This window comes from Mus musculus, chromosome 6, assembly GCF_000001635.26.
Source record: "Mus musculus strain C57BL/6J chromosome 6, GRCm38.p6 C57BL/6J".
Classification (NCBI taxonomy): Eukaryota; Metazoa; Chordata; class Mammalia; order Rodentia; family Muridae; genus Mus; species Mus musculus.
The window spans coordinates 21,788,577-21,801,126 of NC_000072.6; the positions used below are offsets into that span (position 1 = coordinate 21,788,577).

General features: G+C 41.8%; 1 protein-coding gene across 7 annotated transcripts in view; it reads right to left on the minus strand.

Annotated features, from left to right (window-relative positions):
* The window catches only part of Tspan12 (tetraspanin 12), a 108,206-nt gene that overhangs the window by 17,186 nt on the left and 78,470 nt on the right, over window positions 1–12,550 (minus strand). For 6 of the 7 annotated variants that reach the window (XM_017321602.2, XM_030255427.1, XM_006505091.4 and 3 more), the window contains 2 exons: window positions 11,303–11,410; window positions 7,002–7,145 (listed from right to left, as the gene is read on the minus strand). In XM_017321602.2, coding sequence (XP_017177091.1) covers window positions 7,002–7,145; window positions 11,303–11,410 — 252 coding nt within the window. The remainder of the gene's footprint in view (window positions 1–7,001; window positions 7,146–11,302; window positions 11,411–12,550) is intronic. The other variant, NM_001363814.1, reaches the window with a different exon arrangement.

The window sequence follows — 12,550 nt, forward strand, 5'->3', positions numbered from 1 at the left end:
ATTAGGAGGAGAGGAATATTAACAAACAACTCTGAGGGCTGAGAAGTCTCTCAGAAAATAAAGAAAATGAATACTGATTGTTTTCAAGTACGGATGAATAAAAAGGGAGGGGCAAGAACAGAAGCACACAGCATCTCAATGAGGACAGGGCTCGCTCGTGCATCCACTGCACTCAGCCGACACATTAAACAATATGCTAATAGGAGGTTGAAGACTTCAAACAACATCGATGACCAAGATCTAGGTTGTTTTTACTTCTTTTTAATTACTCCATGTCCATCTGTATGTCACAGTTTTAGCAAGAATTCTGCTGTTGATTTGCCCTGAGTTCCCAATTCTCCATATCTCATCCTCCATCCCATATCCTCTTGAGAAACTTTGCTCATGTTGCACGGCCATCAGCACTAATTCTGTTGGCTCCTGCTAGCTTGAATCTCCCTTGATCCTAAAGTTTCCTTTGAACACCTTTCCATTCACTGATGCTCACCTGTTCCTTAACTAAGTCCCCACCCCTGGCCTCCAGTCCAGGGTCATTGTGTCCTGCAGGCCAAATAACAGAAAAGAGTGGACATACCTTCATTTCTACCCTTATAGGCTTTTCTGATATTCTTTATGGGAGGAGGAGGAGGAAGAGGAGGAGGAGGAGGAAGAGGAGCAGGGGGAAGAGGAATAAACAACCATCTAAAACAGTGGTTCTCAACCTTCCTAATGTTGCAACCCTCTAACATATTTCTTCATGTTGTAGAGACTCCCAACCATAAAATTATTTTAATTGTTGCTTCATAACCGTTATTTTGCTACTATTATGAATCCTAACATAAATATTTGATATGCAGGCTATCTGCTATATGATCTCTGTGAAAGAGTCATTTGTCCCCTCCCCCAAATGGGGTCGCAGCACATAAGTTGAAAACTGCTAATGTAAACTCATACCTGGTTTATAGTAATATATTTGCTTAAAAGAAAGTCTAGGGGTTTAAAGTAAAAAATGTCCCAAAGACAGCCTGCTGTATGATCTCACTCTGCCCTGTCCTTAGAGAAATAACTGAGAACATTACTTTTCTTAAGATGTAGTCAATACATTTGTACTGGCTAGTTTTGTGTCAACTTGACACAGCTGGAGTTATCACAGAGAAAGGAGCTTCAGTTGAGGAAATGCCTCCATGAGATACAACTGTAAGGCATTTTCTGATTAGTGATCAAGGGGGAAGGGCCCCTTGTGGGTTCGACCATCTCTGGCCTGATAATCTTGGTTCTATAAGAGAGCAGGCTGAGCAAGCCAGGAGAAGCAAGCCAGTAAAGAACATCCCTCCATGGCCTCTGCATCAGCTCCTGCTTCCTGACCTGCTTGAGTTCCAGTCCTGACATCCTTGGTGATAAACAGCAGTATGGAAGTGTAAGATGAATAAACCCTTTCCTCCCCAACTTGTTTCTTGGTCATGATGTTTGTGCAGAAATAGAAACCCTGACTAAGACAACATTTTAGTCATCATCTCTCTTTTAACCACCAAACAAAGAAGTGTCACATGTCCCGCACATGTGTTTTGCTTGGCTTTCTGCACCTCTTTGCTTTACAATTTGCCTGGGTCTATGTGAAGTAGGGCTGCTACGAGCCTGTTTACCTTCATCTGTTCTTCTTGAGCTGGTACACTAGAGCCTTTGTCTTGCCTTGAAGAGCCTGTGTATGGTTTGTTTCCTGTCTGAGATAAAGACTACAGCTATTCTCTCAAAGTCCCTTGAGGGATTGATCAAAGCAGTGGCTGCCATTCACCAGCAAAATGCACACAAAATACTGACAGTAGGTTAGATGGTATAACTTGTAGTTCCTCCAAGAGCCCAAATCCATGGGCAGCAGGTCCAAGATTCCTATGTGAAACTTTCCAACATCCTTCATATGCACTTCCTCCACTGCTCCCTCTCTTTCTCCCTCTCCCTCCCCCTCTTCCTATGTCTCTGTCTGTCTCTGTCTCTGTCTGTCTGTCTGTCTGTCTGTCTGTCTGTCTCCTCCAGGTCAAGCCTAAACATTGCACCCTTGTAACTAGAGAAAGAAGAGGTGCAGCGCACTGAATCTCACCAACCCCATTTCTAAGTCTGAAGCCTGGCTGAGCCTGAGTCTGACACCCTGCATCTAAAAACACAGTGATGCAGACACTTCCCAAGAACGGGGTACCAGGAATCCAGGGAGCACTGGCCCCGGCCACCTGAACTTTGGTACTTGCAATTCCCTAAGCCAAAAATACTCTTTGCAGTCTTTGCACAGCTGAGTCCTTATCTCCAATTCTGTTAAAATTCTACCTTTCAAGACAGCCTCATCCCATCTCAGGAAGCACCCTCAGCTAGAGAGCCTCACCCTATTACTGAGTAAAGACTTGCAAGAGCTTACTGCCCTGTGGTTTGTTTTTTGTTGTTGTTGTTTTTTTCTGTAATTGTCTTTTTCTTGTTGTTGCTAAATGTCTATACTACTGTCCTTTAAGCTACCAGAAAGGATTTTGTCACAACGTTCTACACTGGGTGTGGAACCCAGGACAGTTACAAAATACACAAAAGCAAAGTGAGAGGCAGAGATAGTCACACATGAAATTATAATAAGCCTATTCTTTTATTCAAGGGTACACGCTGATGATTGTGGACGTTCAAGGGTTTCCATGCCAACCCTCAATGCACCTCTGGTGAGGATATTTCTACAATGTGCAGTTGTTGCTATATTTCTGTTCTATCATTTTTCAAAGGTTTCAAAACGTGTCATAAAATATTATTGGGTCAGGGGAACCGGGCAGGCCACCAGATGGTTGCAAATGATTTATTTCCCTGATTTCAGACTTCTGAAGAAAGAGTGTAGGAAGAAATCGGGTCCTTATCTCAGAGCTTAGAGAATATGGAAGATAAAGAGGCCTTGAAGTCCGTCTGTTACAGAGTCACTCTTAATTTAAAAGCCTGTTCCACAGCACCTGTTGACATGGCTACCCGACCTTGACTTTTAATATTTTTAGCAATGAGACACTGGCTTACAAGATAGCCTGTCTCATGATTGGACAGATTTTGATGAACAAGGTCTTCCTTCCTTTGATGCAAAATTCCCTTCCTGTAACTTCTGGCCCTTGGTGCAGTGCTGCGTGGGCTTCGTTCCTGATCTGAATTAGAAATTTTGAGATATTCGAAGACATCGAATATGTTTTCCTTGCATTTCCACAACTTCAGAAGAATCCTGTCAAAGCCTCCAGTTCTTAGTCACTCATTTTGCCATTTAAACACTCATTTTGCAGGCGGATGATCTCAGAATGCTTATTTTTTAATTATGGACCTAATCGTACTTGAGCCATAAAGCTACTAAATGATCCCCTTTTGAAAGTCAATTATGCATATAACTGTACTGTTATCATCATCAACTGTACTAATATCAGCATCAGTTGCTCCTTGTAAAATTCCAAAGCAGATTGCTCTGATACAACCAACCTAACCAGAGGTCTGTGTCTGAAATCAATTTACAGTTGTCCACATCGGCTGACTATTGAAAGTGTTTAAATTAATCTGGGTTATCATTTAGCACATGTACAACAATGTGGCTTCCTCCGATCTTTTTCCATTAGGCAGTCTAGAAAGAAACCATCGGCAGAAAGAATCCCATTACAGAGCATTAGAAAGCACAGTCTAAGCCACTCCGGGAAAAGTGAATTGAGTGTTACCAGAAGAAAATTATATAAAATATAAAAATGAATAATTTTCAGCTAAATAAAGTAAAAATGAAGAGAGATGGTCTGCATTCATATTCTGAAGAGGTGTGCGGTGGTACTAGGATCTCAGCCATTCTTCTAACACATCATTAGCACCAAGGCAGAAACTCACCCACAGTGGTAGAAGTGCTAACTTTCAATGTTGACTTGCTGTTTCTCAAAACTAGCCAATGAGCAAAATTTATACTAGGAACATTCAACACACACACACACACACACACACACACATTCTGTAATCACCTATTCTTTTAATGAATAAGAGTAAGTTATAATGTTATAAAAATCTCCAGAGTAGTTTCCATTTAACACTTGCAGAAGTATTGAGTCCTGTGTTTTGTAGCATAAAAAATCCTGGCTTGGCCCCGGCATAGTCTCACAAGAGACTCCTATATCAGGGTCCTTTCAGCAAAATCTTGCTAGTGTATGCAATGGTGTCAGAGTTTGGAAGCTGATTGTGGGGAAGTGGATGCTCACAGTCAGCTATTGGATGGATCACAGGGCCCCCAATGGAGGAGCTAGAGCAAGTACCCAAGGAGCTGGGGGGAATCTGCTACCCTATAGGTGGAGCAACAATATGAACTAACCAGTACCCCCCGGGAGCTCGTGTCTCTAGCTGCATATGTATCAGAAGATGGCCTAGTCGGCCATCAGTGGAAAGAGAGGCCCATTGGTTGTACAAACTTTATATGCCTCAGTACAGGGGAACTTGGCCAGAGCCAAGAAGTGGGAGTGGGTGGGTGGGGGAGTCGGTGGGGGAGGGTGTGTGGGACTTTTGGGATAGCATTGGAAATGTAAATGAAATAAATACCTAAAAAAAAATAAAACTCATGGCTTGCTTGCACTTCCTCATGTTCTACAATATCCACTAGACAACAGAGATGCCGGCCTTTCACCTGAGCATAGTCACTGAGGAACCTGGAACTCTGACTCTACCATGTTGTGTTGAGTTAACTGTATCTGATGCATCCTTTGTGCTACTGAAGCCAAGTGCATCATAGCATGTTCAAAGAAATAAAAGCCAAGCTATTGGATTCAGAGTCTTCAGTAATGTGAGGAATTTCAGTACATATTTTTATTATCTTTTAAAATAAACAAGCAGGGCTATTCAGTTGTTTCGACAATTCTGGTTATAGGTTACACTGTGTGTGTCCTCACAAAATTTATGTTTAATCTATTTTCCTCACGGCTCTGATTTTATAACAACTGGGTTGTTGAAGATGTAATGAAGCGACGATGAACCCAAACTGCAGAACACTGGGCTCCAAGGTGACCTGTCTGGGGACATTTGGAGACAGAAACACACATGGAAAATACCATACGAAGAGAAAAACAGACCAGGAAAACATTTCTACAAGAAACGGGAGGAGAGGCAGTCAATGAGCCCTTCCTCCCAGCCTTTGAAGGAGCTGACCTGACCTTGTAAGCATAGAGATCTTGAATTTCTACTCTGTCAAACTGCAAACCTGTTTCTGTTGTTGAAGCCACTCAGCTTGCAACATTCAGATTAATTCATATCAGATAGTGTGCAGAATAAAGTGTGTATCTCTACTACTGACTTCGTAAGGCAGCCTTTAAAAAAAAAGTGGGCAAGTATGTGGGTGGGGTGGGGGTATATTCTCCTCAGGCACATAAAAGGCATCTATTTTTAAAGTCCTGAGGTGCAGTGGGAGAGATGGCTCAGCGGGTACTTATTTGTTATACAAACATTAGAGCCTGAGTTCAAATCCCCAGCACCCACAGAAATGCTGGGCATAGCAGCACACATCTGCACTCCCAGTGCTCGAGTTAGGAGAGACAGATAGATGCCAGAAGCTTCCTCTGCCTTTATATGCACACATTTAGTGCATGTGTGCCTGGATGTATATACACAGTTCATACTCACACTCTCGCACATGCACACACACACACATGCATGTGTTATTACTACAAACATATCATAGAAACATATTCTTATTCTATTATAAGCAGTCTAAATATTTAGATTTAGCCCAAAGTGTTCAGCAGTGTTCCATGAGTGCACGTCCACAGGTAGAAATGTAGTTAGTGAAACTGAAGAAATGATTTTTTTTTTTTTTTCGAGACAGGGTTTCTCTGTGTAGCCCTGGCTGTCCTGGAACTCACTTTGTAGACCAGGCTGGCCTTGAACTCAGAAATCCACCTGCCTCTGCCTCCTGAGCGCTGGGTGTGCACCACCGCCCGGCTTAAGAAATGAAATTTTAAGTACTCACTTTGTAGACCAGGCTGGCCTTGAACTCAGAAATCCGCCTGCCTCTGCCTCCTGAGCGCTGGGTGTGCACCACCGCCCGGCTTAAGAAATGAAAATTTAAGTACTCAATCTAATTTAATGAAAATAATCACGCATAGCCAGTGGCTACTGTAACTTTCAGCAAAACTTTAATTAACTTGTGTGTGTGTGTGTGTTGTGTGTGCCTCATTTTAGGTGTATACATGTGTGTGCAGGAGCCTATAGAGATCAGAGGAGGTGCCATATCCCTTGGAACTAGAGTTAAAGGTGGAGTTATAGTTTTTAGACACAAAGTGAGCGTTAGGAGCTAAACCCCAGTTCTCTGTAAGAGCAGTAAGTAATGTTTTTAACCATTTCACTGAGCCATCTCTGTAGCCCAGCTTACAGATAAACTTTACATTTTAACTTGAGAATGGTATCCCATTACTCACTGTGAAACACCTAAGGACAAAGGAACATAAAAATTCCTACGAAAGAGCAACTGAGTCCTGGAAGAATGCACAATAAGTGAATTTGGGGGGCACCAAATGATTGATTTTTAAACCCAGTAAAATGTTTCAGCAAACTAAAACTGAGATTACCGGTTACTACCAGCAGGGGGAACCAGAGAGCGGCTCACATAATTTTCTCAGGAGAGTTTTGTCTCTCTTACATCAAGGCCCTAAACCAGTCTGCCCAGGCTTCCCGCACAGAACCCGTTAGCTGCATGATCTGCACGTGCCTATTTTCAAGAGCTCTAGAAGAGCACAATAGGATCCGGCTGTAGGCGTTAAAGTGTAAAATCTAATTAATGAGAGTGATTATTAAAAAAAAAGATAAAATTCAATTAATGAACTAGGTCTTTCTCAATCCTGTTTGTTGAAATATGGTTACTGTGATTTTTCACTTTTTAAAAAATCATGTATCAGAGATAAAAGAAAAATGAGGTCTAATGATATACACAAAAAGTGGAAATTTAATCAGCATAGTGTTGAAGAGTGTTTTGGGACGTTTGTCCGGGATATGATGCCCACGCATGGTCTTACCTCTTGGTAAAGGTCACTGAGATCTTCCTGGTGAGCCTGCTTGGAGCACCCTGGGAACTCCCTGACACAGCAGGAGTCGGGAGGCCAGTCCATTTCTGTCATTTCCAACCAGTCAGTGAAGTACACCACTCCACAGCACTTAAACTAGAACAGAATCACCAGTCACACTTAGAAACGACACAGAACAGCTTCTGTTTAACCTAATAGAATTGAGAGAGCTGATGTCTTAAATGTTTGGACTGAGTTAAACGTCCCTCATCAGCCGGAGATGTCTGTGCATTCTATCTTGGGGATGAAAACATCATACAGGAACAGCAAACTCACCATTCCATAATGGAACAGTTCTGACCTGTGACACCCACCCCTCCTAAAAGCAAGTCGGTGTCACAGTCTCCAACTTCAAGATGTTTTGCAGATGATCACAGCGATGAAAGAATTGTCAACCACACTTACAAATTCAATAGCTAGTCTTTCATTATCATTAACTTCTAGTCAGCAGAGAGTAGCTAACCATTTTGCTTATTATCTATTCACTAGTATAACTAAAAATTCAACTATTGTGATGAAAGTTTCCACAAATTCCATGGAAATAAAAAAACCAAAAACTTGTTGACTGAAACTCACATCTCAAAGGTAGCCAGCCATCTTGGTTTCCTTAATCAAGGCAAAAATTCTGTAAATAGATATTTGTTTGACTTATTATTACCCAGGAGAGTGAGGTTCCTGATAAGCTAGCATATTATATCATTATAATCTCAGAAAAATAATGGCATGCCTAGCTTGAATGTAGCTGAACTTAAGAATGCGAGCTTGTCTGGCGCTAAGCCTTGTTAAGAACACTTTCAGTTGTGCTTCACCAAAGATTGTCAGAAACGCTGATGAAGGCTTACAAACAGGGCTTGAAGGCATGTGCAGCCTGGATTTAGAAAAAGCAACTGTGATCAGGACAGCTTTGCCCTTGGATAACAGAGAAATCCTCTTCTAGACAGTCGGAAGGAAGGAATATGGGCAGTCACGGAGAAGAACCCTGCCAAGAGGGATGGTTATGCAAATTACTTCGCCCAGGAGACCAATCCGTGCTCAAGATTAACACGGAATCATAAAATATCACAATCCAGCGCCATTTCAAAGCTTAACCAAAACCAACTTGGAAGGATTCCGAATTCCTCATGCAACAGCAAGCGAGGAAAATGCTCAGTGTACTTGGGACATTTCCACTCACTTGCCTGAAACGCTTATGATTTAAAGAGCTTATGATTTAAATATAAAGCGGCATCACAAAAGCACCTTGAGTGATAAGCTCTTAATACTAAGAGTTTTGAGAAACTTATAAGACATTTTCCGTAGTGTTTAGAAAGCGTGGGTGTATCACAAACGTCACAACTACGCAACATCGTAGCACCACAAGGTTAGCATAAACGTCAGAGATTCTGACACAAAGTATTGGGAGTCCTGAAAATAAAGCGCATCTTTAAAGACTCCACTTCCTAAATATTTTAAATGATCGCATTTTGAGGTCACTATTTTAAAAGTCTTTTACCCAGAGAAAACTGTCTTTCCCCATTTCTTAGAGGGGCAAGCCTTTCTAAGCGGCAAGCCAGGGCCATTCTCAGAGCACCCTACTTCCAGTCACAATGGAGCAGCCCATTTATCTGGCTCTGTCAGGAAATGAAGACTTCCATAGCAGTGGCTTTTCCAAATAACTTGAACATGCTGTGTTCAGTGCCAACATTGTTAAAGAGCTGCTGACATCCGTTCTTTCCTACGGAGTTGTTTCAGAGCCTATCCACAGAGGGCTGTGGATCTGTACGAAGGCTTTCTGAACCTCCTGAAGGTGAGTGAACTCAGTATTACACCAGCTCAAGTCTGTGCTCTGTCACTACCTGCCAAGAAGACAACAGGTTCATTTCAAGGTAGCTCTGCTCCAAGCTGATGCTATGTTAAGCTCTAGAAAACACAATAGAATCATTATTTTTATTTATTTATTTATTTATTTTTTGGTCTTCGTTCTTCTTGAGTTTCATGCGTTTAGCAAATTGTATCTTATATCTTGGGTATCCTAAGTTTCTGGGCTAATATCCACTTATCAGTGAGTACATATTGTGTGAGTTCCTTTGTGATTGGGTTACCTCACTCAGGATGATGCCCTCCAGGTCCATCCATTTGCCTAGGAATTTCATAAATTCATAGAATCATTATTTTTACATATAAATAAACTGAGCCCCTCAATAGGTGAAGGGACTTTCTGATCAGTCAGAAAATGGCAGCAACTATGATTCCAAAGCTTACACAAGCGCTACCATTAGATATATATGTTTTTATTGAAAAATTATGTTTAAAATAAGGTATTAGGGAGCGTCACTAAGAATTATGCAAGATCCATTCAGTTACAGCCCACGTGCAGGACCACAACAAATGAGTTCCAAAGGTGTGTTTATTGTAGAGGAGAAAAATTGTCCTAGGCTGAGTTGTCTCTCCCATTCTAAATTTTTATGTTAAAATTCTAACCCCTGTACTTATGAGATTGTTCATGTCAAGAGAGCCACTGGAAAGGTAAGTAATCTAAAATAAGGTCAACAGCATGGGCTTAATCAGGTATGAATGATATCCTTATAGGAAGAGGAAATTAAACATGGACACATATAAAGACAAGACAATGGGAGGACATGGGACGAAGGCTTTTACATGCCAAAGGAAGAGGCTTCAAAGAGCATCAATACTGACACTCTTGAACATTCGGCCTCCAGAAGAGTGAACAGACACTTGTCCTGAGTGACCGCACGTGTGATACTTCAGTGTGGCAGTCCTGCCAGACTAATAAAGGGCTTTGAATGCCTTCTGGATATTTGGACGGATTCGCCACTCTTTTTATGCAAACTAGAATTGTGAGGTAAGAGAGAATATTTCAAGTGAAGCCAGGATATAGCATTTGTAGCACTTGTTTATGGTCCATGGAGGTGGAGCCCTGAAAGAAGGAAAAAGGGTTCGCTATTTCTCAACCTGGGTTACCACAGTTTGCATTCTAAGTTCCAGAAAAATAAAGATTCTGGGAGCTCTAGCAGGGGCAGTTCCTGAACACAGCCTTCTATAAATGCCCTGGTGCTTTACACGTCTTTTCACGGGGTTGTTTTCAGTCTAATTGTGCAACAAACAAACAAAGTCAGGAAGCAACGGAATATCAGGAAATCTGTGTGACACTGATAATTTCGCCATCTCAGCAAGAGTGGCACAAAGCCAGGTTTGGAGACTGCCCTAGACTTGAACCTCTGCCGTGGGCATAGGCACAGCAGAATGAGTAGCTAGCTGGCTATCTAGTGAGATACTCCTTCCCAAACACGTCCTGGTCCAGAGCTTGAGAACGGAAGGCAAGCTAAGATGCTTAACTTAGTCTCCGAGGGACGCCATTCCATTCACAAGGAAAAAAACTTAGGAGAACTGGTCTGAGGCAAAATCGATGATTAATCTCAAGTCACTAGATTTCCACTTGAGATTCTTGGATGAAATGTAAAACAGTTTGGAACAAAAGAATGTCATGCAATGTCACTATTAATAAGCATATGATAAATGAGACCAAGTTGATGATTCCATTCACTCTTCTCGACACTCCATGAAGTGAGCATCTGTATTGGTCCTATTTCGTAGGCATGGAAACTGAGGCTTACGAGATAAGGGAACTGATACTAGGTAGCAGAGCTAGCATTTGAATCAAGGACATCCTGACTTTTAAAAAAAATGTTTATACTAGCTAAATTCCCAATGGGGGGAAAAAACTTTTAAAATGTTAAAGTGATGTTTAAAACATAGGACATGGGTATCTCTAAAAATAGAAAATTATCATAAAAGAGAAAGATCTAAGTAAAACTTTAGATATTTATTAAATAAGTCATTAAATAGAAACTTGAGAGTAGCTCACCCGCACTTCTAAACAAGCTCATGTAGGCCAGAAGAAATGAGGAGGAGAGATGTATGTGAGACGAAAAGACACACATGGAGTGACTCAAGGCATGCTGGGAAAAACCTGCACCAATGGTCTACATAGACTTGAGTGACTCAAGGCATGCTGGAGAAAAAAAAACTGTCCCAGTGATGTCTACACAGGCTTGAGTGACTCAAGGCATGCTGGAGAAAAAACAAAACAAAACGAAACAAAACAAAACAAAACAAAACAACTGCACCAGTGACGACTATGCAGGCTTCAGGTTTCCGTTCAGATAAATGATCAAAACCAAAGCTTTGAATGCCTGTTTTGACAACCTGCCACTTATTCTATACTTTCTACCTCCAGGAACAGCAGCACTTACCTCTCTCTGAAAATAATTCCAAGCGTGTGTAAGCCATCTATACCTCGGTAAGCCGTAATTTGTCATTCTGGCTTTCAAAGTAACCATATCTGACCACTGTACTGGCACCTGGAGATGAAACACAAATGATCAACTCACAAGCACAAACCAGCCAGGCCAAAGCTCACTCACTCACATACGAAAATCTTCAGCACGCCGACAACGCTCACACCACACAAAATACAGACTGGATTAAAGTTGGCAAATACTATTTCAGTTTATACTTGCCTATGAATTCAGCTCAGGTGAATAAACCTGACACTGAAGAAACTGATGTGGGAATCAAGAGCTAGGGTACAGAAAGGGGGTATTGCATGTATAAGCCTCAAAAACCGAAGATAAGGGTAATTTTGAAATCTAATTGAAAATAGTAATTATCAGGCTGGGCAGATGGCTCAGTGTCTACGAATATCTGCTGCACAGTGTAAGGACCTGGGCTCAGATTCCCATCAAAAGGAAAAGGCTCGATATGGCCTATAACCCTAGCACTGCAGGAGGTAGGAAAAAGGGCAGAGACTCTTGCGCGTGCCCTGACTCGCCAGCAAGAAAGACGTTGCAACAGGATCCTTCTGCACACTTTATTGGGAGAGCTTGATTGCAGAGGTGAAGAGAGACCCCAGCCCAGAACTGGTGCTGCTTTTATAGGCCTAGGAGAGGCGTGTCTCACACCCGGATTGGTTATGCACTATACCTCATTTGCATGTTCCTCATCTGATTGGTTATTCTCTCTCACTACCTCACAAAACCTCATTATCATACCTCATTTGCATGTCTCACATTTGATTGGTTATTCTCTCAGTACCTCACAGAACCTCATTATCATGCCCAGGCCAGGCAGTATCTTGGCAAAAAACTTTACTGCATATGTACACACTGGTTGTTTGCCTAAACTTATGCATTGTGGCCAGCAGTAGCCAGTGCCACTCTGCAACGGCACATGTGGCTTCCCACAAGAGACCAGAGGGTCACTGGTGCTTAAGGGTACCAACCTAGCAGAAAATGCCAATCTCCAGCTTCAATGAGAGATGCTGTCTCAGAGGAATAAGGCAGGGATCAGGATACCAGTTCTGCTCAGATCTCCACATCTGAGCATGTGTATATATATCTGTAGATGCTGTGAACACATATGCACACAGCATACATAGACAAGGAAGTTTTGATTAAAAATTAAATTTAAAAATAGTAATAGCAGCTGAGAGTAAAATACAG